Source organism: Canis lupus, chromosome 35 (genome assembly GCF_011100685.1).
Source record: "Canis lupus familiaris isolate Mischka breed German Shepherd chromosome 35, alternate assembly UU_Cfam_GSD_1.0, whole genome shotgun sequence".
NCBI lineage: Eukaryota > Metazoa > Chordata > Mammalia > Carnivora > Canidae > Canis > Canis lupus.
Genome location: NC_049256.1, coordinates 9132754 through 9157693, shown reverse-complemented (window position 1 = coordinate 9157693; position 24940 = coordinate 9132754). Strand labels below are relative to the sequence as shown.

General features: G+C 56.3%; 1 protein-coding gene and 1 long non-coding RNA gene across 5 annotated transcripts in view; one reads left to right on the top strand and one right to left on the bottom strand.

The window, feature by feature from the left end:
* Positions 1 to 2024, bottom strand: part of LOC106558258 — a 7993-nt gene extending 5969 nt beyond the window's left edge. For all 3 annotated transcript variants that reach the window (XR_005384298.1, XR_005384297.1, XR_005384299.1), the window contains exon 1: positions 1664 to 2024. This is a non-coding gene — a long non-coding RNA (uncharacterized LOC106558258). The remainder of the gene's footprint in view (positions 1 to 1663) is intronic.
* Positions 1 to 24940, top strand: part of TXNDC5 (thioredoxin domain containing 5) — a 26141-nt gene extending 1201 nt beyond the window's left edge. The window contains exons 1-10 of one of the 2 annotated variants that reach the window (XM_038584128.1): positions 229 to 530; positions 4236 to 4385; positions 9570 to 9675; positions 13253 to 13349; positions 15646 to 15761; positions 17907 to 17993; positions 18491 to 18631; positions 21446 to 21528; positions 23131 to 23260; positions 24528 to 24940. In XM_038584128.1, the coding sequence (XP_038440056.1) occupies positions 229 to 530; positions 4236 to 4385; positions 9570 to 9675; positions 13253 to 13349; positions 15646 to 15761; positions 17907 to 17993; positions 18491 to 18631; positions 21446 to 21528; positions 23131 to 23260; positions 24528 to 24650 (1335 nt within the window). In that variant the 3' untranslated portion in view covers positions 24651 to 24940. Of the gene's footprint in view, positions 1 to 228; positions 531 to 4235; positions 4386 to 9569; positions 9676 to 13252; positions 13350 to 15645; positions 15762 to 17906; positions 17994 to 18490; positions 18632 to 21445; positions 21529 to 23130; positions 23261 to 24527 lie in introns of those variants that run through there. The other variant, XM_038584129.1, reaches the window with a different exon arrangement.

Genomic DNA, 24940 nt, shown 5'->3' with positions numbered 1-24940 from the left:
CCCCACCTCCCCCTCCCATCCTTCTCCTCCCCCCCCCCTCCCCGGGCAGCCGGGGCGCAGCGGGCGCGCGCGGACTGGGCCTCGGCCTCGGCGGGCGCGGGGCGGGGCGCGGCCGGGGCGCGGCCCGCGGGGGGCGGGGCGGGGGCGGGGCGGGGCGGGGGCGGGGCGGGCGGCGGCGGGCGCGGAGGGGACCGGCCGCGGCGGCGAGAGCGCGCCAGCCCCGCCGTGATGCCCGCGCGCCCCGGACGCGTCCTCCCGCCGCTGGCCCTGGCCGCGCTGCCGCTGCTCCTGCTGCTGGGCGATGGCGGCGGGCGCGGGCCCGGGGGCGCCTGGGCCCAGGGCGCGGCGGGGGGCGAGGACGGGCCCCAAGCGGGCGGGGGCGCGGGCGCGGGCGCGGGCGGGGGCGCGGGCGCGGGCGCGGGCGGGGGCGGGGGCGGCCAGGACCCGCACGCCCGGCACCTGTACACGGCCGACATGTTCACGCACGGGATCCGGAGCGCCGCGCACTTCGTCATGTTCTTCGCGCCCTGGTAAGTGGCCGCGCTCCTCGGGGCCCCGCGGGGGCGGGGGGCGGGGGGCGGGGGGGGCGGGGGGCAGGGGGCGGGGGCGGGGGCGCTCGCGGCTGACGTGGCGCAGGGCGGCCGGCGGTGCAGGAGGGCGGGCCCCAGGCCACCGCCGGGAGGAGGCCGCCCGCCCCGCCCCGCCCCGCCCCCCCGAGGCCCCGCCCCCACCCCGAGGCCCCGCCCCCACCCCCCAACTTCCTGCGCGGCGGCGGCGGCCTGCGGGGGCGGGGGCCCGGGGCCACGTGCGGCGGGGTCTGGGTGCGCTCCCCGCACGCCCGTCCCTGCACCGGGGGCTACTTGTCACGGCCCACCCCGTGCCCGGGGCGGAGGTGGGAAGGGGCAGCTCGGGCCGGGGGTGCCGGGGACCCCCTCGCAGCTCAGAGTGGATGGGGAGCTGTGCCCGGACTCCCGCCCCCCTGCAGCCCCCCGCACCTCCACCCCGCTGCTCCCGTGGGGCCCGGTCCTCTGCTCCCCCCCCTGCAGCCCCCCTCACCTCCACCCCGCTGCTCCCGTGGGGCCTGGTCCTCTGCTCCCCCCCCCTGCAGCCCCCCTCACCTCCACCCCGCTGCTCCCGTGGGGCCCGGTCCTCTGCTCCCCCCCCGCCGCACCTCCACCCCGCTGCTCCCGTGGGGCCTGGTCCTCTGCTCCCCCCCCCTGCAGCCCCCCGCACCTCCACCCCGCTGCTCCCGTGGGGCCTGGTCCTCTGCTCCCCCCCCTGCAGCCCCCCTCACCTCCACCCCGCTGCTCCCGTGGGGCCCGGTCCTCTGCTCCCCCCCCTGCAGCCCCTCGCACCTCCACCCCGCTGCTCCCGTGGGGCCTGGTCCTCTGCTCCCCCCCCCTGCAGCCCCCCTCACCTTCACCCCGCTGCTCCCGTGGGGCCCGGTCCTCTGCTCCCCCCCCCCTGCAGCCCCTCGCACCTCCACCCCGCTGCTCCCGTGGGGCCTGGTCCTCTGCTCCCCCCCCTGCAGCCCCCCGCACCTCCACCCCGCTGCTCCCGTGGGGCCTGGTCCTCTGCTCCCCCCCCTGCAGCCCCCCTCACCTCCACCCCGCTGCTCCCGTGGGGCCCGGTCCTCTGCTCCCCCCCCTGCAGCCCCCCGCACCTCCACCCCGCTGCTCCCGTGGGGCCTGGTCCTCTGCAAAGCGCGAGCTCCGCAGCCGGCTCCTCCTGCCCGGGCTCTCCGCTGGCCGGTCGCGGCGACCCTTCCCCGGGACCCGGCCTCCGGGGCCCCCCGACGCACGGGGGCCCAGACGCCCGGCGAGGAGCCCGGAGCCGGTTCGAGGGCCCAGGCGGTTCGCAGGCTCACGGCAGCATCTGGCGTGCTTCCCCGGAGCGGGAGAGAGGCTCGCGGAGACGTGGGGAAGGGATGTAGGAAGGAACCGGGAGAAGATGCCCAAGAAAATCCGGCTTGTTCCGAAAATGTGCGGGCGGAAGTTGGAGGAAACTTTTTTTTTCTTTCCATAATCAGGCTGTTCGTGCATTTCAGTTCTTTGCAGATAAATCAGCTTCTGGGGCGGGGCGGGGGTGGGGGAGGCAGGTCTGGGTCAGAGCTGTCACTTATTAACAAAGTATCTCGGGTTCATTGTGTCGAGAACCGAGAACCGGCCGGAGGTGAGGTTTTAGAGCTGCCCGAGGCCTAGAAGATATTTTGTAGCAACAAATAATCGTTCATTATTCATAGTTCTTCTGTGAAGGAGTATTTTCAGAGTAACTACTCCAGTTAAATACGCTACTTAATGGGAGCCTTTTTCAGTGGGATAAGCCCATGGGTTGTTTTTCTTTATTGTTTTAAAAAACTGATCCATAGACATATTAAGTCCATACAGTGCGGATGGAGTTTTAATTTTGGAGTCTCAGTAATACCTACAGCTAGTCCTAGACGGAGTGAGGCACAAGACTGGCAAGTCTGGGCATTTGCTCTTAAGGAAATTCCTTTTCTAGATGGATGCTCCCAGAAAAATTAACTTTTGAAGGTTTTTTTCTTCTTCTTAAGAGTCTGCTACAATATACTTAAATAGAGACGCGTGGTTTCTCTGATGGCATTTAAAAGCCTGACTTTAAGAACACATTAGAGCTCACGTAGAACATGCTGTGGGCTACCCCTTTCCCCCATCTCTTTCCAGTTTCCGTCTCCGGAATTTTAGAAGCCCACATGTGATCTGGGGGGCAGGGGTGGCATGTAACAAAAATATTGCTCTGCATATTTTTGCTCTGAACTTGGTGGATGTAAGGATGTCCCTCTGCTGTAGATTTTGCATTAACGTCAGGTCACAGCTTCTGTATGGCCAGTTGTGGCTCACCTTGAATCTGGTGGACAATGAGGTCAAGGCTGGGGCCACCTCCTGGGGGGGCACCAGGTGGCTTTGCTCCGTTACATGGCCACAGACTGCCTTCTGAATGTAGCTACTGTCTCAGAGGTTCATGCTAGAGCCACAAGGGGCCCAACCAGAGGTGCCGACCACATGGCACCTACGGATCGATCCATCACTAAGAAATTGCCGAGCTTAGTACCTGCCAAGCATGTGCTGAGTGCTGGGAATACAGCTGTAAAAAGAACAGTGCTTGTCTTCATGGCACTTGCACCATATAAATTATGTAACTTAATACATAACAGTATAACTTACATGTAACACTGGTTTTCCCTCACAATTACCGTCCAGGAAAGAAGGAATCATACTGTATTTGAGCTTCTTGTAAAGCAGGGGTTCTCTTTGCTGGCCAGGATAGTGCTTGCACAGGGAAGCCACATTAGCTTGAAGCCGACTTGTCCAGGGCTACCTTTCCGTCCTTGTTATGGAGGTCAACTGTCAGAAAAGAAAAGAGGCAAAGAAAAAAAAAAGACGCAATTTAACACTGATTTTCTTGAGAAGTTACTTTGAGGACAGATGGACCATTTTCAATGTCGGGGCGTTCATATAAGCACACATTTTAAAGATCACTTTGAAAAGTAATAGGGCAACTTTGTTCCTTTGTAGACATCGTGAATACACACCAGGTGATTGACCCCCCCCCCCCCCCCGCCCCCGCCCCAGGCTGTAATTCTGTGTGATTGTCCTTGAGGCTCGAGATCCAAGTTTCCAGTCCCGGCTCATGCAGACTTCAGATACGGCATTGCAGGCAGCTGATAAGTAAAGATGGTCAGTTCTGTCTGCATTTGCAGATACTTATTTAGGAGAGTCTCAGCTAAAAAAGAGCGATTAAGGCGAGCAGTGCAAAGTTGCTGCAGGAGAGCAGGGAGCCAGGGAGGTTTCCAGAACAAGAGAAGGGCACCAAGCAGCCTGGGAAGTCAGAGCTGACTGCTTGGAGGAAGTGACACCCAAACTAGACCTGAAGGGCAAATTCCTGTCTGCCCAGGTGGGCCTAGAGAGGCGGTGTCCGAGGGAGCCGGTACCGCTTCCTGGGGGGCAGGCCAAAGCAGGGCCCTTCCAGAAAGTGCTGGTAGTAGCATTTGGCTCCGGGACCGATGGCAAGGGCAGGCGGGCAGCAGGGGAGGACCGCAGGCCCTGAGCAAGGTGGGTGGCAGGCCCAGTGCCTTGCTGGGTGTCCCTTTGGGGCTGGGAACCCCGCAGGGGCTCCCCGGTGGTGGCGGCAGGGCAGCGTGCTGCAGTGATACCCACAGAGGTGGGTCCGGCGCCCTCTGGCCCGAGACTCAGCGTCCCCTCACCCGCTTCCAGGTGCGGACACTGCCAGCGGCTGCAGCCTACCTGGAACGAGCTGGGAGACAAGTACAACAGCATGGAGGACGCCAAGGTCTACGTGGCCAAGGTGGACTGCACGGCCGACTCAGACGTGTGCTCCGAGCAGGGTGTGCGAGGATACCCCACGTAAGTCGGGGCCTAGTCCCCTGCGCGTCCCGCGCTAGGCTTCTGGTAGCCCACTCTGTGGTCTGAGGGGGGGAGGCGCTGAAGCTAAGCCTGGAGGGCTGACCCTCACGCAAGAAGAAATGCCTTCTTGGGCTTTGTTTGGAAAACGCCTTTCATTAATCCGTGTGGGGTTTTCCTGTTTCTAAGAGTGTGTGTGTGTGTGTGTGTGTGTGTGTGTAAGAAGCAGAAACGGTGGCCTCCGCGGCGTCCCGTCAGCCGTGATGCTCACAAGTACCTTGACCCCACGAGCAAGCTTTGTCATCAGTTTTACTTTGAGTCTTTGGTCACTTCTGTTGTTGTCGAGCATCCTTCCTGGAGTAAGTTCCCAAGCGACGCGCGCAGGGCTGCTTCTGTTGGAAGGAAAGGGGACAAAGGAATCTAGCCGCTCTAACAAGGGGCGTTCCTTACGGCCTTGACTGTTAAAATAAATTTTGGGGGGTGGAGGGTGGGGTGTTAAGAGACAGAAATTGAAACTGGCCCAGTAAGCAAAAGGGGATGAAATGGAAGGCGGTGGAAGAAGCTCTGAGGCTCAGCTCCTCCAAGGGTTTAGGGCCCCGTTTAGTCCCGTAAGTGATTAACCCTTCCAGCCCTGCATCCCTCGCAGTCACGGTGGGCTTGGGCTCACCACCGATTGCCCAGCTTCAGTGGAATGTTCTTTGCAGTCCTTGTGGCCAAAGGGGCAGGGTATCTTAGGCAGCAGCCCCCCTCAGACCGCAGGCAGGTGGTAGAGTGAAGGTGCTGTTTCCATATGTATGGCGGGGTGTTGGCCACTGTATTCCCCAGATACTGGTTTGTGTTGATGAAAGAAGGAAATTCTTGTAAAACCTGGGCCTGTCTTCAGACCCGAGAGACAGCATGGAAAAGTGTAGTGCAGAAGAGGGGAGGGAGCTCTGGGCTGGAACCTAAAAGCCACGTCAGAATCCTGGTCCTACCCTTTATTTATCACGCAGGCCAGGTCACGCTATTTAACCTCGGAGTCTGAAAAAGGATGTTGATACCACCCCCTCCAGTAACATTGTTAGATGAAATAACATGTTTGCAGACACTGATCTGAACACACACAGTAAATGTCTAAGGTTTTCCCTAACATTTGGAATTCGGGCATTTTCACAAAGGACACTAGAATTCTTGGTCTTTGGTGACCACTGCTGATCTAAGTGCCATCATTCAGATCAGATCAGTAGAGAAAATTTTCTACCACGTGCACCTACCTAGAGGCATCATTGTCCTATGCTTCATAGCGTTGCCTTTAAAAGAAACTCCGCATAGACGGAGAGCGTCGCCAGGAAGCCGTCTGAGTGGTGGGTCCAGGTGAGGAGATTGATGCTTACCTGTTGAGAGCCCGTTACTTTCAAGGTGCAGAGATAGTAGGCTATGGTGTCCACTCTTAAGGAGTGGGCCGAGTGTGGCCATGTGGTCATGTGTGCCACCAGCCACACCACTGGGAGGGAGGCAGGCCTCGTGAGGCTGAGCAGAGCAAGTGTGAGGGGGCGGCAGAGGGTTCCACCTCCACCTGGTCATCTGAGCTATCTGGCTGCGACATCACTTGCTCCATAGATGTTATCCACAGATTTTTAAATATTTCATTTATTTATTTGTGAGAGGTGGAGCGGGGGGAGGAGCAGAGGGAGAGGGACAAGCAGACTCCAAGCTGAGCACAGAGCCTGACGTGGGGCTCGATCTCCTGACCCTGAGATGGTGAGCTGAGCCAAAATCAAGAGTGGGATGCTCAGCCAACTGGGCCGCCCCGGTGCCCCATTATTCTCAGATTTTAAAGAGCCCCGTTGAATCACGTGTCTTGATTTAGGAGATACGGTCTCCCCGAGAACACCATGCACTGGTTTTGTGTCCTTAAAAAGAACTGAAGTGAGCTCGCACGACAGTGAACATTGTTTGGGAAGGACATTCCTCTGCGACCCTCACAGCCCTGAGCCAGTGCTGGAGGACAGATTTCTTTCGGGGAATGCAGGAGGCAGGGTGCACCGCGTTAACCCTGGTCCCGCCGGGCATTCACGTATTGACCTGTGTGAGATTTGCTTCCCCCGACACGGTGCCCATCTCAGGGAGATGCAGCAGATGATGGATGCAAATGCCTGAGCACACGGTGTGGGGTCCTTCTAGCCATGGGCCCTCCCACTGAAATAAAGGGTTGCACGGGGAGAGAGTTGGGGTTCCCATTCTCCTAGGATTTCTCAGGGTGCTTAGAAAAGTGTTTGGAGGTCATGCTGTTGAGCTGGTAAGGAATCCGCATCATCTGGGGGAGGTTTGCTAGGGCTGCCGACACAAGCACTGCAAACCAGGTGACTGAAGAGAACAGAAATTTATCGTCTCACAGTTGGGGAGGCCAACAGCGCTCTGAAACCCAGAGGGGAATCCTTTCTGGCCTCTGCCTAGCGTCTGGTGGTGGCTGCACCCAAACCTCCGTCCTCACGGCCTTCTTCCTCTGTACATGGCTCTCTCTGTGTCCAAATCCCCCCGCCCCTTTTTTAAAAGATTTTATTTATTCATTCACGAGAGACACAGAGAGAAGCAGAGACATAGGGAGAGGGAGAAGCAGGCTCCATGCAGGGAGCCCAATGTGGGACTCGATCCGGCCAGGTTCCTGGGATCACGCCCTGAGCCAAAGGCAGACGCTCAAGTGCTGAGCCACCCAGGTGTCCCAATTTCCTCCTTTTTATAAGGACCCCAGACATGCTAGATTAGGGCCCACCCTCATAGCCTCATTGTCACTTACTTATATCTGTAAGGATCCTATTTCCAAATAAGGCTACATTCTGAGGGACAGGCGGCTAGGACTTCCGACAGGTCGGCTTTGGGCGACCCAAGTCAGCCGGTAACACCACCTCTTCTGTAGCGCTAGGACTGCGATCCTAGATTTCCAGAGTGACCCACTAATGGAGCTTTTTCTCCCCTGCCGTCTCCTTGAAAGAAAAACAGATCACCAGGAAGAGCAAACACCCATGTGGCAGTTTAGAAATAGGGGGAAACATTTGGGGCTGTCCTTTGGGCTCGTACCCTGTGGCCGTCTCCCCATCGCCTCCCTCAGCCCATCTACAGCGAGAACTGGGGCCAGATGCCCCGGACAGTCTGTAAAGGAAGCCCTTAATTCTATCCCTCGGCTCTGTGAACTTAAGGAAGAGCCTCTGGCTTGGGCAGACTACAAAGATTTCTAATCCAACAAGAAGAGATTTCAAAAAATTATTTGTGTGTTGCTTAGCACACACCAAATCAGAAAAAAAAAAAAAAAATCACAGGTGAGGTTTTACTGCATTTTAATGTTAGCAAAGAATTGGAGGGAATGGGCCCGATGGTGCTGGTGGCTCCAGGCCTTTTCCACTCTGAAGAGCCCTGGTGAGGGAGGCCCCCCTGGAAGAGAGATGGGGGGGGGGAGGGCATGGGGGGGGACTCCACTAAGCATCTTCTAGCTCTCACGGGCACAGCAGGTTTCCAGAGCTTCCAGAGGTCCCAGGGGTGGGTGCGGCCTTCGGATCCATGAGATCATCCTCGAGCTGCTCACCACGTATAAGTTGGTCAAGTAGCGGGGTCCTGGCCAGGCTGCTGGGAGTCCGGCCGGGAGGGCCGTAAAGGTCCGAGCTCCCGAGGAGGCAGGGCCCGAACTCTCCCCGGAGGCCCGTGGGCGACGTCGCCGAAGCTGCACGATCTCAGGGTGGGAAGGCCCGTGAGCCCACAGGGATCCCACCGCCTCTTCCAGCTAACGCACTGGTCTCGAACCTTCATTCTGAGGCCTTGGGGAGTTAGCTCTTCAGCCCTGCGGCGCCGAAGCCCGGGTACCTTGAGTTCTGAGGCTGCGCCCCGCTGCCAGTGCCCACGCGCGTGACGCACAGCGCAGGGAGATTTGGAGGAAGAGGCGCCCAAAACTGCTGGCCTCTGTTTCCCTCCTTCTGTGGTTGCCGTATATTCCTGCTGCATCCTCGACGCCTCCTGTGAAGCGCTATCTAGAGCCTGTTTTTCCGTCACCGTCACCGTCACCTGTTGAATGGCACAGGATCTGGAGGTGTGCTTCCCGCCCCCGGCGGGGAATCCTGCTCGGCCACCAGAGGAAGGGCTGTGCATTCTATCTGCAGCCCCCTTCGGAGGCTAATTTACATGGAAAAAGAAAATTCCTGCTCCGTAGGGGAAGTGATAGACCCTTTCAGGCAATGTCAAGGCTGTTCTCATGCTGGAAATGTAAATTCTCCCAGAACCTGGACATTCATGCTTTGTAAGAGTCGAAGAGCTGACAGGGTAGCCCGGAAATACATTTATTGCCAAACAGTACTATGTCTACTACATTTTTAAATTTTTTGTTTAAAGATTTTATTTATTCATGAGAGAGAGAGAGAGGCAGAGACACAGGGAGAGGGAGGAGCAGGCTCCATGCAGGGAGCCCAACGTGGGACTCGATCCCCGGATCCCGGGATCACGCCCTGGGCCGAAGGCAGGCAGGCGCTCAACTGCTGAGCCACCCAGGGATCCCCCCGCCACTTTTTTAAGATTTTATTTATTCATGAGAGACAGAGAGAGAAGCAGAGGCAATAAATTATTTTCTTTAAAAACTGTAAGAGGGCAGCCTGGTGGCTCGGCGGTTTAGCGCCACCTTTGGCCCAGGGTGTGATCCTGGACACCCTGGATCGAGTCCCACGTCAGGCTCCCTGCATGGAGCCTGCTTCTCCCTCTGCCTGTGTCTCTGCCCCTTCCCCCCCTCTCTCTGTGTGTTTCTCATGAATAAATAAAATATTAAAAAAAATAAATAAATAAATAAATAAATAAAAATAAAAACTGTAAGACTCTAAGAACTACTAAAGCCTGGGAAGGATGATGAATACCTAGCAAGGAAAAGCCTGGAAGTCCTGTCTCCTAAACCCCAGTGGTTTGGGGTTTCGTTCACAGCCTCTTGGACTTCATGTGTTCTGCTCGGTCTTATTTTTCTTGAATAAGTTAAGAGACTTCTTAAAAGTGTGGGATTAGGTGGATATGTTTTCTCCCGGGACATCATTTCCCTGTCTTTCTGAGGTCTAGCCGAGGGTGGCAGGCCCGTGCCTGGCTGCATGCGGCCCACTGAGGGGTCCCAGCGGGACAGCGCCATCCACTCGGAGCGCTCCCACCTGTTGAAAACTGCTGTCTTGTCCTCTCTCGACCTTTCAGCTTGAAGTTTTTCAAGCCTGGCCAGGAAGCTGTGAAGTACCAGGGGCCTCGGGATTTCCAGGCACTGGAGAACTGGATGCTGCAGACGCTGAACGAGGAGCCTGCGGTGAGTGCAAGGAGGCCTCCCCGCCTCCCGTCCTCTCTCCCTTCCTACAGTTCGGGGTAGTAAAGAGGCCGGTAAGGTCCCGTTTCGAAGCACCTTTATAGTCTTAGAAATGGATCGACGTTTGTAGGTAGAAAGGGACTCTTTTTCCCTTCCCAGTTTCTGTTTATTGTGGTAAAATACACATGGTACGAAATTTACCGTCGTAGCCATTTCTGAGCACCCAAATCCGGTGGTGGTCGGCGCGCTGGCCCTGTTGTGCAGCCATCCCCAGCCCTCTCTTCACCTTGCAGAACCGAAACCCCGTCTCCACTGAACACCAGCCCCCCTCGCCTTCCCCACCCCAGCGCTCCCCGCCCCTCTGCATCCCCTTCTTTTGGTCTCTGTTCTCACTGCTCTGAGTAGCGTAGTGGAAAAAGGTGAACTGTTACCGACCGAGCTTTTTATTATGGAAATACTCAGACACGCACACGAGTAGAGAGAAGAGTAACAGGCAGTGCGTGAACGAGGGGGAGGATGACGATGGTCCCCGATGCTCCCCGTCTTGCCCACCTTGTGCTGTGCCCTTGTCTGGCTGCGGAGTCAGCCCTCGGAGAGCATCATCTGTGGACACCCCAGGGCACATCTCACAGAGGTGCACTTAGTACTTTTTAACATCAACCTCTGTGCCACGCTCACACGTATACAAGTGACGCTAATTCTTTAGCATCACGGATTGACTCGGGGTCAGGGCCAGGCCTAAGCCCAAATATCCAGTCCAGGCCAACTTCCCGCCTTCTCTTGCCGTGTGAACCCCTCCTTTTCCTCTGGACTGAGGACCGAGGTGCTCGCCAGTGTGGCCAATAACGTCATTTAATAAAAACCTTTAATACTCTCAGTGTCTGCCCTCCTTGGCCTCAGGGTAGTGAGATCAGGGCGGTGTGGAGACTGTAGGATTTCTGAGAGAATTTCTAAAGATGCAGCTGTGTGTAGAATGTTACTAAGAAAATTCTGCAGTTCTCCCCCTCCAGTTGATGTTGGGGGTCTTAGTTTTGTCTCACAAATCAGTACGATCATAAAGCATCCAGTAAGCGTCCCTTCGTGTGCGGCGTGTTCTGCTTTAACGCAGATGCTCAGGAGGCTGGGTTGGGTTTGACGGCTCATGGCGCTGTGTCGTGAGGGTCCGGAAAGATGGCCAGCGGCCCGTGCTGTAGGATTCTGACGAAATAAGAGCCCCTGAAGTCTAACTTCAACAGAATGGTTCAGTGAGACGAGACGGCTTTAGGGTCGGAGGTGGGCGCTCGCTGCCTCGAAGGTGGTCCGCGCCCGCATGAGGGACCAGCAGGCTTTGGGGGCTCTGCTGCTGTCGGGGTCACTGCCCAGGGTGACTGCGTGGTCCTCTGGCTGTCCCCACGTTGTGCGTAGATGTCACAGCCTGTCGGAAGCGCACCTGCTACTCTGGTGCCGGGTCCCCTCGTGCTCACCAAGGCTGCAGCTAACTGCATGGTGCAAGGCCTCGAAGGAGGGTTGAGCCGAGACTTCATCTAATTTTAGGTAACGGGGAAAGCCACAAGCCCTCAGAGTCCATCTGCATGTTCGTCAGGGCCAGAGAGTTACATGTGCAGGTGGAACTTTCATACAGATTTAAACTTCAGTTGGTTTCCTCTGTGAAAATGTTCTCTGATTGGAGGAGACCAGCTTTCAAAAGTCAATGGTCTCACAAACACGTTGATCTCTTTTCTCATCGTTCTTTGGCGCCAAAATGCCAGTCTTCTGTGACGGCTTCGCTCAGGAAACCCGTAGGCACGTGAGGACGGCAGAGGGACTTGTCCAGTGCACTGAGCTCCCCTCTCAGGCCGTGGCAGCCCCAGCGCAGGCGGGGAAGGACCCGAGGCCGGCCTCTGCCCGCTGGCGGCGGAGACGTCCTGAGCCCAAGCGGGTGTCCCCTCCGGTGGGGGACTTGGCTGCTGGGGTCCACCCGCGCCCCATGCCCTCGCTCCCACAATCGCTGGGAACAGTAACGGTGTGCCTCATTGTAGGAAAGTTCAGATACGCCCACCTTATATTGCAAACCGAAAATTCTTTTCAATTTGGAACTTGCTTTTTATTGGAGGTGAAAATGTTTTAAAAAGTTCTTCATCTGTATTTATACCTCAGTAACTCGATGTATACGTTTTTTGTGTATTGAAACAGGATAGCTTTAGATTGCCCCCACCCAGTGTTGTGGCAATAGTAGAGAAACTGAAAGAAAGAAAGAGAAAGAAAGAAAACCTGCTACTTTGTTTTCAATTTCCGTATTTGCTTCTGTATTTTTTTCTTAAATAGTTAAAACCATATAAATGTCGTCTTTTCACAAGTGATATTTTTATATAGTTACCTTTATATTGATCATATATTTTTTAAAGATCTTATGTATTTGTCCATGAGAGACACACAGAGAGAGGCAGAGACACAGGCAGAGGGAGGAGTCAGGCTCCCTGTGGGGCGCCCAATGTGGGACTTGATCCTGGGACCCGGCCCGAGCCGGAGGCAGACGCCCCTCCGCCGAGCCATCCAGGCGCCCCTGTATGTATCAATTTGATACTGTCACGTGGGTTTGCCAGAACTCAGCTCCTTCTTGTCAATGGATATTTAGGTCATTTACAATTTTTCCATCAGAAGTGCTCAAGGAATGTGATAATCTTTGTAAAAGACATCTTTTCCTACTTTTGAGTGAGGTTTTTTTTTTTTTATTTAAAGATTTTATTTATTCACGTAAGACAGAGAGAGAGGGGCAGAGACACAGGCAGAGGGAGAAGTGGGCTCCAGCAGGGTGCCTGACGTGGGACTCGATCCCGGGACCCCGGAATCACGCCCTGGGTCGAAGGCAGGCGCTCAACCGCTGCGCCACCCGGGGATCCCCTAGAGTGAGGTTTTTAAAAACCTGTCACCAGACAAAATTGTAAGGCCAAGCAAGCCAGGCCACTCGCAGGTGAGTAGGGCAGGCTGCCGTCGGGGGCTGCGGCACGGCCCCAGAGCAGGTGGGACCATAGGAGGCCTCCTGCAGCCTCCGGCCGTGCGCCGTCACTGCTCCTCATGGCTTCACCTGGATGTTGTCCTTCGGAGAAATAGGCGCGGCCAGGTAGGACCTGAGTGGCACCCGCCCCCGTGCGGGGCTCCCTGTCGCCTCGGGCGCTTGGGTTGAGGCCCCCGCTGTGTGGTGCTGCGGTGACAGGACGGCTCCTGCTCTGGCACCGGCAGATGCGTCCCCCAGAAGGCCCCTCGCCGCTCTTCGGGGCCAGCGCTCGGGGAGTTCACCTCGAGCTCCCCGGGGATCGGAGGCCCTGCGCCAGGGAGCGGGCGGCGTGTCCCTTGGGGTGGGCCTGGCCCCTGCGTCTGCCCGCTGTGTCCCCGTGGGGACGCCGCCAAGGGGCTTCCTGCAGGAGCGTGGATTCCCGCCTCGGGTTCCCTCCACACAGCAGCATCCCACGGAGTCTGATGTAGCCAGGTCAGGGAGGAGGCCTGTGGAAGGTTCTAGACAGACACGAGTCTCCTCCTCAGCAGGTCTCACTACGTCTCCGCATGGAAACCCAGTGACCGTTGTCTCGTTTCTCCCCATTAGACACCAGAGCCAGCAGCAGAACCGCCCAGAGCCCCTGAGCGCAAGCAGGGCCTGTACGAGCTCTCAGCGAGCAACTTTGAGCTGCACGTGGCACAAGGTATGCCGGGTGAATGGCGTGGCTGTCCGCGGCGGGAGACGCACCTCAGAACCACTGAGCATCCGCCGCTCCTTGATCTGCCGGGCGTTTCCTTCTTGGCACTTGAGGGCTCACAGGAACGTCTGTGGCACTGAGCCTGGTTTCTCTCTTCCAGACCTGTTAGCATCCTTGTTCCCGCTCTTCCTCTTGGCAGTGATTCCTCTGGTCCCTGTCCTTAGATGCCAGTTTTAAGGCTAGCCGAAGCCTTAAGCTCACAAATCACAAACGGGCACACTTAATTTGTACACCAGCTGGACGGTGCCTCCTCGGCTGAGAAAGGGTTTACTTATATTAATGTGAATCGTGCTTATTGACCTAAGGCAGAAATAGAAGTGTCTTATGTATTTACACTAGAATTTAGTGGGACCGTCATGTGCAAAACAGAACGGGTGTTCTTTATGCTTAAAATACTTTTCTGTATCACATCCCCCTTTTTTTTGAAAATGGTCTCCCGAATACAGAATGACCTGTGTACAGTCTCTAAGGTCAATGGCACGTAAGTCCCCGATTCGCACGTTCCCGAACAGCTGGCTCGAAAGCACATGCGGCCCCCTCGTCCATCTCCGTGCTCAGAGGCAGCCGCGAAGTCCTCCCAGAAGACTGGGTTGGAAAGGTGGTGAAAAGGGCTAAAAATCCTGCCCGGCCTTGTCACTCCACGGCCGCCGAGTCGCAACCCCACCCCACCTGAGGCCTAAGAGACTTCCTGCGACACCTTGAGCTGTTCTCCCTGGGGTGAAAGGTTTGTCCGGGCGGGGACGGTGCGGCCTCTGAGTGTTTTCCCTGACGGGGGCTCACGTTAGTGCCCACGAGCTCCGCTGGGTCCCTCCCCGAGCAGGGGCCGCCGACCCTCCAGTGGGCTCCTTCCCGGACGTCTCATCCCCGCCTCACGGACAAGGCCAGCACCGTCCCTGTCTGGGGGGGCGCGGCTGCAGCCTTGCAGATCAGGTGCCGATTTGTTGCATCAAGTTTTTCACCATTTCCCTGGAACGTGTCGCGGCTGTGGTGATAACGCGGCGTGGGCAGGTGGCGCGGCCGAGTCCTGCACACGTTGGTGCCCGGGGGTTTGTTCTCACTCTGGTCACGGCCTGATTTAGGTCTCGTCTCAGCCAAACATCTTTTAGTCTGGTCAATGTAGAACAGCCTAGAAAAAATCTTCAGTATCTAAGTAATGAGGTTGTGTGGGTTTGGGTTGTGTTTTTTTTTTTTTTTTTCCCTCCTGGCCAAGGGGATGTTAACTCAGGTTTTAAATCCGTTTATTTTTATTGTCAAATAAGATACAAAAAGCAAACGTGGAGCTTAGTGAATTGTTCTAGAGTAGCCACTCTGTAACCACTGTCCAGTTCAAGAAATAAGACCGCCAGCCTCTCTTAACTCTGGCCACGTCCCAGCCCTCCTGCCCTCACGGAGGTGGCGTCCTGACTTTATGGAAACCGCACCTTACTTTATCATTCTCCGCCCAAATATGCATTCCTTTTTTTTTTTTTTAAGACTTTATTCATAAGAGACACACAGAGAGAGGCAGAGACACAGGCAGAGGGAGAAGCAGGCTCCCTGTGGGGGAGCCTGATGCGAGACTCGATCCCAGGACCCCGGGATCACTCCCTGAACTGAAAGCAGGGCTCAACCGCTGAGCCACCCAGGCGTCCGCCCAAATATGCATTCCTAAAACTAACGTTTAGTTCATTCTTTCTTTCACATACATCCCTCGCGAGTCTCAATCTACGTGCCTCCCCAACATCTCATTTTCTTCCTTGCGCTCTGGTTGCTGAGCACAGAGGTCATGAGACCTGCGGAATTCTCCAGCCCGGACTTCGCCAGTCCTGTCCCCGTGGTGCGGTTCGACGTGTTTCCCTAAGTCTGTTAATTTATTAGGGTTGCCGGATGCTGATATTCTAATGAAAACGTCCTTCTTTTCATTGTTTGACGGAGAGAAACTTGCCCTCCTTCGTCACACGGTCATCCAGCGGTACAGCTCGTGTAAGACAGGCAGGGGAATTGCCCGATTCTTCCCCTTTATTGCCAGTTCTTCAAATGAGGAGTTGGTTCCCTGCTGTCCCCCAAAGATAACAAACTAGAATTTGTTTTGAGGCTCCTCGTGGGCTCACAGACTTTGTCGGCGGAGTCACTTGTGACCAGCAAAAGGGTTCACACCGACGTTAGCGTAGCAGGAGGACCACGATGCCTCCCTCCAGTCTCTAGTAAGGTGTGACGTGAGTAACCCTCCTTCTCCCTTCTCTGCCCCGGCTCCCCACCGAAGGCGACCACTTTATCAAGTTCTTCGCTCCGTGGTGTGGTCACTGCAAAGCTCTGGCTCCAGCCTGGGAGCAGCTGGCTCTGGGCCTTGAACATTCTGAAACTGTCAAGATTGGCAAGGTAAGTGAAAGCCCTTATTACCCTGGAAATAGACCGCCTTTGGCTGGATTAATTAGCAGAGTAGCCCATTATTCATTCCGTGTGCAAAGTCGCAAACGTGATTTATTAATTCCATTTAGTGTGCCACTTGATAATTCATTTCGCCTTCACAGATGGCAGGCTGGTTTCAAATGTGCTGGCTTTTCCACAGCCTCCAGATAAATTATGGCTTTGGCTCCTTTGTTTATTTTGAAGCAATGGCCAATTCTGAATTGGCAGCCCCAGAGCCCTTCCTGCAAAGATACGGGGCACAGCCTTCGTGAGTGCTCGCTGGCCGGACTTGGAGGCCATCCACATTTGACCTCACCCAAGAGCTGTCACCGAGAGGAGCCTGAGCTCCGTGCTCACAGAGGCCTGCACAAGGGCCCCCTCCGGTGAGCCCCGCTCTCCCTGCTGCCTGGGAGTCTTTCCAGCTTCCCCCACTTTGCGGAGAGAAGCCAGAAATGGTGTCTAACAACTTCTGTGTAAGTGGATTTTCTGGAAATATCCAGAGCAGCTCCTGGACCGTCAAACACTTTCAGCCTCACCCAGCCTTTAGCACCCACCAGACATCCAGGCACGGGTTTCCTTTTATGAAAATCCCATTTTTTGCTTCGCCAGCGGGCTGATTTGTTTACAGAAGTAATGCTGCGTGTCCAGGAACTGCAGTTAATGAGATGCTCCGCCCAGTACAGGGAGACGGTCCGAAGTGTGAGCTTAGGAACCGGGTAGACCTGGCCGGCCACCCCTCGGCCACCCCTCGACACCTCGGTCTCCCCGCTGGGCAAAAGCGCGAGGAGACCTGACATGTGGCGGGTGGTGCGGGTGAAAGTCGGATGCTTCGTGGGACGCGTGGCATGAGGCACGTGCCTGGTGAACTGTAAGAGTTGTTGTGAGTTCAGTGGATTGAAATACTTTCGATTACACATTCTAGTTATACATGTTATGCTTTTGAGTTTAGTGAACATTTCATGGAAGTGGTCAGAATTTTCTTGTCTTCTATCTTCCCAATTCCTTCCATCCTTAAATTACTTTATGAGTTTTTATGGGACATAACTTCCAGTTTGTGTCAGTAGAGGTTTCTGGTAGAGTCAGGCATGAGCAGCACAGTCTGTCCCTCCAGGCTGGGGCTCTTCATCTCTGGACTCGCAGGCGGCCGGGTGGCCGGGTTAGCCTGGACCTGCGTCATGCGCCCCCCCACCCCCGACTTCAGGCTGGGCCTCCTGGGCTTCCCCTTAATAATCTAACTGCTGACTTCAGTCTTGTGTGTGAAAGTGATATTTTCATCCTACTTTTTTGACACAGTGAAGAACAACTTGGTGTCCCACTAGCTGATTTTAACGCCAGTAGACAATCAGAAAGAAGTGACTTAGGATAAAATGTTTCATGGAAATGTTGAACAGAATCTTGAAAAGATTTAAATGCAATAAGTTTAAAGAGCTGTGATAGTTGGTGAGTTGAGTTTATAGAACTAAGAACATAATATAACCTTAATTTGAGGTCTTTTCAGTTATCTTTATACCAAGTACTGCTATTTATGTACATTTTAAGATTTTATTTATTTGAGAGAGAGAGAGTGCGTGCACGCAGGTGAGCACGTGCAAACGGGTGGAGGCAGAAGCAGGCTCCCCTCCGAGCAGCCCGACGCGGGGCTCCATCCCAGGACCTGAGATCGTGACCTGAGCCAGAGGCAGATGCTGAACCCACTGAGCACCCAAGAGCCCCCAAATACTCCTATTTAAAATTCACTGCTTGCTCCTCCTTGATTCCACAGTTCCCTAGGTTGGAGCGTGAGGGTAAATCTGCAGGCTAGCATCGGCCTGGGCCTCTGTCGCCCACAGCCAGGCCTCCTGTCCCCAGATGTCAGGCTAGGCTCCCCTTTTCGCTCTGCTCACCAGCTCCAGGTAAAATGTTAACCCAGCACTGGCACGCGTAGGTGAGCTGAGTGAGTCGTTTCTCTAAATCTCCCCACCCTGCTCCCTCAGCTCAGGTGGACCCTGGGGTGGCCCTTAGGAAGTCTGTCCCCAAACTGCACCTTGCTGGCAGGGGTGCCACGGACCCAGAAATCGGTGTGGCAGGAAGATCCTGAAGAAACGCACGGTGACTGTGGTCTTACTTTGTGCTCAGGTTGACTGTACGCAGCACTATGAACTCTGTTCGGGGAACCAGGTCCGCGGCTACCCTGCTCTCCTGTGGTTCCGAGACGGACAGAAGGTACGTCCGCGGGGCCGGGGCTGCCCTCCCCGCAGCGGGCTGCTGCTCGGTGGCTTCACGGCCGTGGCACCTGCCAGCGTGGCTCGTCTGGGCACGGGCTTGAAGGCTTAGGTGATGGCGGAACCGGTGTCGCTCCCTTACCTGATAAGGTTTGGGTGGTGGACAAAACCTGTCCGTGGTCCTCCCGTTTGGAAACGTTTCAGTCGGCTCAAGGTAGCGCCAGATGAGCTGCCCTGCTGTAGCTGCGGGCGGGTCACGGTCCCCAAGCGGGGTCAAGGTGGGCTCCCGGGAAGGTGCTCGCCCCTGGCCGACGGTCAGCTTCTCAAAGAGCGGAGTGGGCCCGCTCGGCCTGGTCCCCAGCGCCCCGCCTAGGAGCGTGGCTCCACACAGCGCCCCCGTGACGGCCTCGTGAAGCCGGCCGGCGGGGGTGAGCTCTGAGCGCAGCACCCAGGTGAGCTAACCCGACGGCCTTTTTGGGTGGCCCTTTCCTCGGACAGATCGACCAGTACAAGGGGAAGCGGGATTTGGAGTCCCTGCGAGAGTACGTGGAGTCACAGCTGCGGAGCGCCGAGCGCGAGGCCCCGGAGACCGTCCAGCCGTCGGAGGCCCCGGTGGCAGCTGCTGAGCCCGTGGCGCAGGTGGGTGCTGCTGGGTGCTGCTGGGTGCAGCCGGGTGCTCGCTGCGGTCGGGAGGGCCCACGGCAGCTCCTCTGCTCCAGCACCGCGGGCGATGGGGCAGCGGGGGGCAGGTCACAGTCTCCAGGTGGGTGCCCGCTGCTGACGCCTCCACGTGAACCGTGCTCTTCGGCCGCTCACACGTGCTGGTAAGGGGTAAACCTGCCAGCTTCTCTGAAGTCGCCGGGAGACCAATCCTGGGAGCATTTGGTGGCAAAGGCTCTGAAAGGCTCCTCCCTTTGAGTCCGTAAGCGCTACATTTGAGGGCATTTGCTAGGAAAATCTGCTGCCGCCAGTTAGGGCCCCACCTCTGTTCATCTTCAGAACCTGCGGCAGTAATTTGAATCCCTGGAAAGGCCCTGAAAGATCAGCAGCAGCAAAGCCTGAGAGGCCGCTGGCCCTCGCGCACTCCGTTTGCTGAGGCCGGCCGTCTCTGACTCACTGCCGTGCTGCCTTCATTCAGAGAGTGGAAGGTTCTGGATTCACTCGTGCATTTTCTGAGCACATTTCAGGCACTGTCCCGGGCCACCAGGAAACAAAAGCAAATAAGAGCGCTTTCCCACCTGGTGGGGCAGATGGAGGGCCACACACACAAAGAGAGGCCCTGGGGCCGTGACCCACGCGTGCGTGCCAGGCCGTTCAGGGCTGTCGTGGGAGCTGGGGGCAGGCGGGCGGGGAGTGTCACCAACTGAAAGGTGCACTGGTGTTTGCCGGAGAGCCGTGGCGGCTGCGGAGAGACAAGGCTTGTCCGATGGAGGAGAGAGCGGGAGCCCGTGGGTGTGCCGCGGCCGGGCACGCGTGGGGCTGGGGCGGCCGGCAGTCGGGGCGGGGGTCACAGAGGCCTGTGTCGGCCAGCCCAGGACTGTGAGCTTCGCCCTGTATGTATTGGGAGCCAGGGGAAGGTATGAGATTTGCATTTTAGATGCTTGGCAGAAAGAGATGGAGAACCAGCGCACTGGGGCCGCAGGATGAAGCAGCCCCCGAACTAAGGCCGTGGCGGGGGCAGAGGGGAGAAGCAGGAGGCGGAAGGAGCCCCGCTCTGCCGAGCACAGTCGGGAAGGTGGCGTGTCTGGGGGGACACCTGGCAAGCCACGGTGCACACCACGTGTGAGAGAAGCAGGGGCAGGGGGAGTTCAGGTATCGAGTTGCTGATTTCCAGGGCTGTGGTGGGGACCAGGCCGAGGGGTCTAGCGGTCAGTTAGACGGGGCCCCGGAGCGGACACCTGTAGGCTTCTGCATCTGCAGCGTTAGGTAGAGGCCAAGGCCGAAGCCGTGGGCGCAAAGGACATTCTCCAGAGACCCAAAATCCTGTCCTCCTAGGAAACCCGTGCTTGATTGCCTGCCTACCTGAGAGCCATAAAGCCTGTCAACCTATTTCCAGAACAGAATGTTCAAGCTCGTACGACTGTCGTGCATGGCACGCCGAGTTCTTAGCTGGGACACCGGGACAGGGTGGGCAAAGAAAGGGCAGCGTGGCCTGGTTGCGTGGGGCCGGGGCAGTGAGTGTGCAGACACCACCCCCCTCCCCCTCCCCCCAGCAACTCTCGAACGCTCAGCATTTACGTAACAGATCCTGGCTCGCCTGGGACCACTGCTCCCTGGGTCGTAGTCGTGTGGAATTGGAAAACACCGAGTCCTCCCGCCCCCCACCCCGTCCTGCTAGAGTGGGAACAGGGATGGGCCTCCTCGCCCCCACAGCCCATCCCTGACTTGGATTCTTAGGTTGGGGACGACCTGGGTGTTGGTTCCAAGTTGACGTTTGGTCTGAGAAGCCAACAACAGATTTTGTAGTAGCCGCGACCACGTATGTTAGGGGAGCGTGTGTGTCACGGTGGTTACGAAGGTCACCCCAAATTGAGTATCATTATATACCGAACAGCTTCCATTTATAATACACTTTGCCAGCATTAGGTAGGCCTCCCCGGGAGCGTGGTGTCGTATTTCTGGACACAGAGAAAGCTGGAGGTGCTCTACAGCCGCCCGGGCGGGCTGTGCCCTCGAATCACTGAGACTCCAGGGGAGCAGCCCTGTGCGTTTAGTCCCCCGATGTTTATCACGCTTATCACACGATAAATCATCACGTTCTTGCTCTCGTGAGAGGAGCGCAGGTCCATTTTTGGAAAAACCCACGGACGTAATTCCGTAAAGCCCTGTCAAGGCCACATGGCTTTAGAGCAGGCTGCCGCGTGGCACCTTCCCCCGACATTGCCCAGCCAGAACGATGAGCGGTTGGTACATTTACTTTGAATTTAAAAACGGAACGAAGCCTGTGATACGTAAAACATGCACCGTTGCCTGTGGTTTCGGGACCGTCCGGGGTAAGGTCAGTGCGCAGAGACCGTTCACAGCTCCGTGTGCTGGGGGGCCGGAGGGCCGGCGAGGACGGCGTGTGCGCCACGTCAGGCGGGCCAGGGAGTCGGGGTGTTGGACCCCTGCTGCGGGGGCTGGGGGCTCCGAGCCTGGGAGGTGTAGACCGGAGCCCAGGCCACACAGAGCCAACCGGGCCGCACCCCAGAGCCCTGGAGGGCGGCAGCGGCACCCGAACCCACTCGGGCTGGCCGAGGACCACGTCCTGCCTCCTCCGGGGCTCAGGACCTGGGCCCTTCTGGTGCAGCTTGTGAAATGCAAGTTGCGTATTTTTGTACGACCCTGGAGCACGCGTGACGGCATCTTAAAAAGATTCTCGAAGTGTGTTCCTGCTACCCTGAAGCACGGCCCTGCTCTGCCTAAGGGATGCATTTGAACCGCGGCTCCCCCCCCCCCCCCCCCCCCACGCAGGGCACGGTGTTGGCGCTCACGGAGAAGAACTTCGAGGACACCATTGCAGAAGGATTAACCTTCATCAAGTTTTATGCTCCGTGGTAAGTGGCTGTTTACCTAGAAACTTCTCTGTCCCGGCGCTGGAGTCCCATCGTCACCTCCCACTCTTCAGCCAGCGCGCTCTGCTCGGCGTTGGCGGGGGCCACCTTTACACACAGGTTCGGTTGTAGGAAGTAAGAGGTGGCTGTTGGCGCCTCCGTTCAGCTCGGTTGAGGCCGGTTTGGTGGTGTCCACAAGCAGTTATTTATGGAGGATGAGGTCAGTTAATTTTAAAGTTCAGTCTGTTCGGGGGGAAAACATGAAAACGGAGAATTAGGATGGCCACGTGACAGCTTAGGTTTTGTGGTATCTGTCCTTTTCCAAATAGATTGATTTTTTTTTTTTTGGTAAAGTCCATCAAACCACGAGTGTCATGACGTTGCTTCACTCCGTGGCCTCTCGGACGTCGTAGAGCAATCCAGTAGAGCTCTGGTGGAGCCGTTCCGGGGGTTACCCGGTGAGCCGAACCTTCCTGCCACATGGTCCTCGGGACCCAGGCAGAGAGGGAGGACGCCTGGTTGGTGCCCAGGGCCACCTGAAGCGGGGCAGGTGGCAGGGGCCAAGACTCCACGTGCCCTCCCTATCCTCTGAGCCTCAGTTTCCTCAGCTGTAAAAGGGGAAGAATGCTTTGTCTTCAAAACAATCCCCTTAGAAAAGCAGAGTCTCGAGGAGAGAGTGTGAGATTCTCTTTCTAAACACGAACGAGTAAGCCCGCCAACGTGTCACTTCTCTGCAGTTTGTTCCATTCTGGGTGTTTGTGAGAAACCACAGTGGCAGAGATAAGAAGTCAGTGAGCCTGTGACTTGCGGGAGTTGTGCAGGGTTTGTCCCTAATGAATAGAAACACAAGGGGCGTCTGGGCGGCGCCATCAGTTGAGCATCCAGCTCTTGATTTTGGCTCAGGGCAGTGAGATCGGGCCCCACGTTGAGCTCCACGCTCAGCGGGGAGTCTGCTTGAGGCTTCTCCGTCTCCCTCTGCCCCTCCCCCTGCTCGCTCTCTCTAAATTAATCATTTAAACAATAGAATCACTAGTAAATGATACCAAATAAAGTGTTGAGGCTACATAGATCAAATCTGAGGACAGGAGCTCCCTTTAGTGAAGGGGCGCCGTCACGGGTAGGAGGGCAGGCTGGTGCGAACTTGGCATTGGCTTCAGTGCTCGCACCAAGCGGATGAAGCGCCAGGGAAGCCTTAAGGTGGTCTTGAACTTGGGACCATAGCAATCAAACCTAAAATGAAGTGTTTTCTTAAAAAAATGCATCGAGTTGGTTTGGCTTCCTGTGTGTCGCCTGTGCTCATGTTGCATCCAGCTCCTGCTGCTCCACTTACCGTCCTGGAAAGGGTCTCAGAATCCAAACTTGCTTCCACACGAGCTTTGCTGCTACCGGGTTAGCCAAAAGTCTGCTTCGGATTGACTGGAATTCCTTGTTTGGGACGGAGGAGGAGGAAGCGTTAGTGCCCCCGTGGGCGAATTTGATGTTTTACGAACTTCTAGGCAATGGCTGCTTGCCTCTCACGGCAGAACAAGGCTCGGCTTGGCGGCAAGCTGCAGGGGAGCCAGCCTGACCCAGGGCTCCCACAAAGCTGTGTCCTTCTCTTCCCAGGTGCGGTCATTGTAAGAATCTAGCTCCCACGTGGGAGGAACTCTCTAGAAAGGAATTCCCTGGTTTGGCAGAGGTCAAGATCGCGGAGGTGGACTGTACTGCCGAACGGAGCATCTGCAGCAAGTACTCGGTGGGTACATGTGCGTGGAAAGCCCCCCGGGAGCCCTGGCGGGGAGGGGGGTGCCCACATGGAGCCGTCGTCTGAGGTGGTCGTCACTGGGGTGACCCACGCTGCCCTCAGCTTCTCAACGAAGTGTTGCTTGTGTCCTTGTGAGGTTCCCGCTTTGTGTTCATTTTGAAAAGCAAAAGAGATGCTGAGTCAAAGGAAGGGCTTTTTCCATGAGCTCTCCACCTGTCCTCATGGGGGGATTTGGGGTCTTGCTGTCTGCATAGGAGATGGCGCAGTGGACTCCAGGCTGAGAATGGGGTGCCCCCTACACGGCCGCTCTGGCTGGCCGAGCAGTCTTCGTTCAAACCCTCGAGTGGATTACTTTGCAGACCTAAGCCCATGTTCTCAATAAGGGAAGCAGCCGCACGTCCTCCTGAAAGGGCCGTCCCAGCAAGCCAGACCGCGCCCGGCTTCTTACTGGGCTGTCGCCCACTCTCTGAGCCGTCAGCACAGTCTGCGCGCCCAGAAGATTTGTAATTGACGTTTTTGCTTCTATGATGTCTTGTTAAAACATTTGGAGGCCCTGGAGTTTCCTCCCTCGTTAGATTGAGAGTAGATGTGGGGGCGCCCGGGTGGCGCAGTCAGGTAAGCGGCAGACTCTTGGTTTCCGCTCAGGTCATGACTTCAGAGTCGTGAGGTCGAGCCCCGCTTAGTGGGGAGTCTGCTTGGGATTGTCTCCTCCTCCCCTGCTCTCGAGTAGGCCCCAAGTAAGTAAAATCTTAAATAAAAAAAACTTCTTACAAGAAGATCTTATTTTTTTGGTACCTTAGTCTTAGAAAAGAAGTGCGTTGCAGCTGGAAAACGTATCCTCGAGGATGTTGCTGCCACACCGTGGGGCCCCCAGAGTGGGGGGATTCACCAGGAGCTTGCTGGGAATGCAGAGCCCCAGGCCCACCTGGCCTGCTGCATCGGAATGTGCCTGTGCACCAGGGCTCCGGGTGGCAGCCTGTGCACGAAAGCTCCGGACGCTCCCCTTTTGGGTGACGTCCTCTCTTTGACATTAGTCTTGAGTGTGTTTTTGGATGGGAAAGAGTAGAGCCCCCAAGGCTTTGCTCTTTGCTTTTTTTTTTTAATACTTTTTAAACGGTACATACCTTTCAAGAATGTAGCCACGAGCTCTCCCGGTCACGACGATAGGAGCTTTTCTGGTTTTATTTAAGAAATAATCTGTACGTGACCTGGACCACTGGTTTTCATCTTTTTTTTTTTTTTTTTTTTTTTTTTTAAGGTACGAGGCTACCCCACATTGTTGCTTTTCCGCGGAGGGCAGAAAGTCAGCGAGCACAATGGAAGCAGAGACCTGGACTCCCTGCACCAGTTTGTCCTACGACAGGCCAGAGATGAGCTGTAAAACCCGCGCCCGGGCCGTCGGAGCGGAACCGCGCGGGTGCCGTGGAGGCTCTGCTCGTGGCTTTTCAGAGAGCTGAATGTACTAAACTTGTGGTATCCTCTTTGTGTGTGTGTTTTTTAAGCCAACACACTCTACAGATTCTTTATTAAGTTTCTCTAAGTAAACGTGTAACTCATGGTCCCTTCGCAAACTAAATATTTTCAGTGGCCGATCTGTCGTCCCCTTCAACCTTCTCTTGATGAATCTAAATGGTTTCCTTTGAGACTAAAATAGAGTTGAGGAAAATCAAA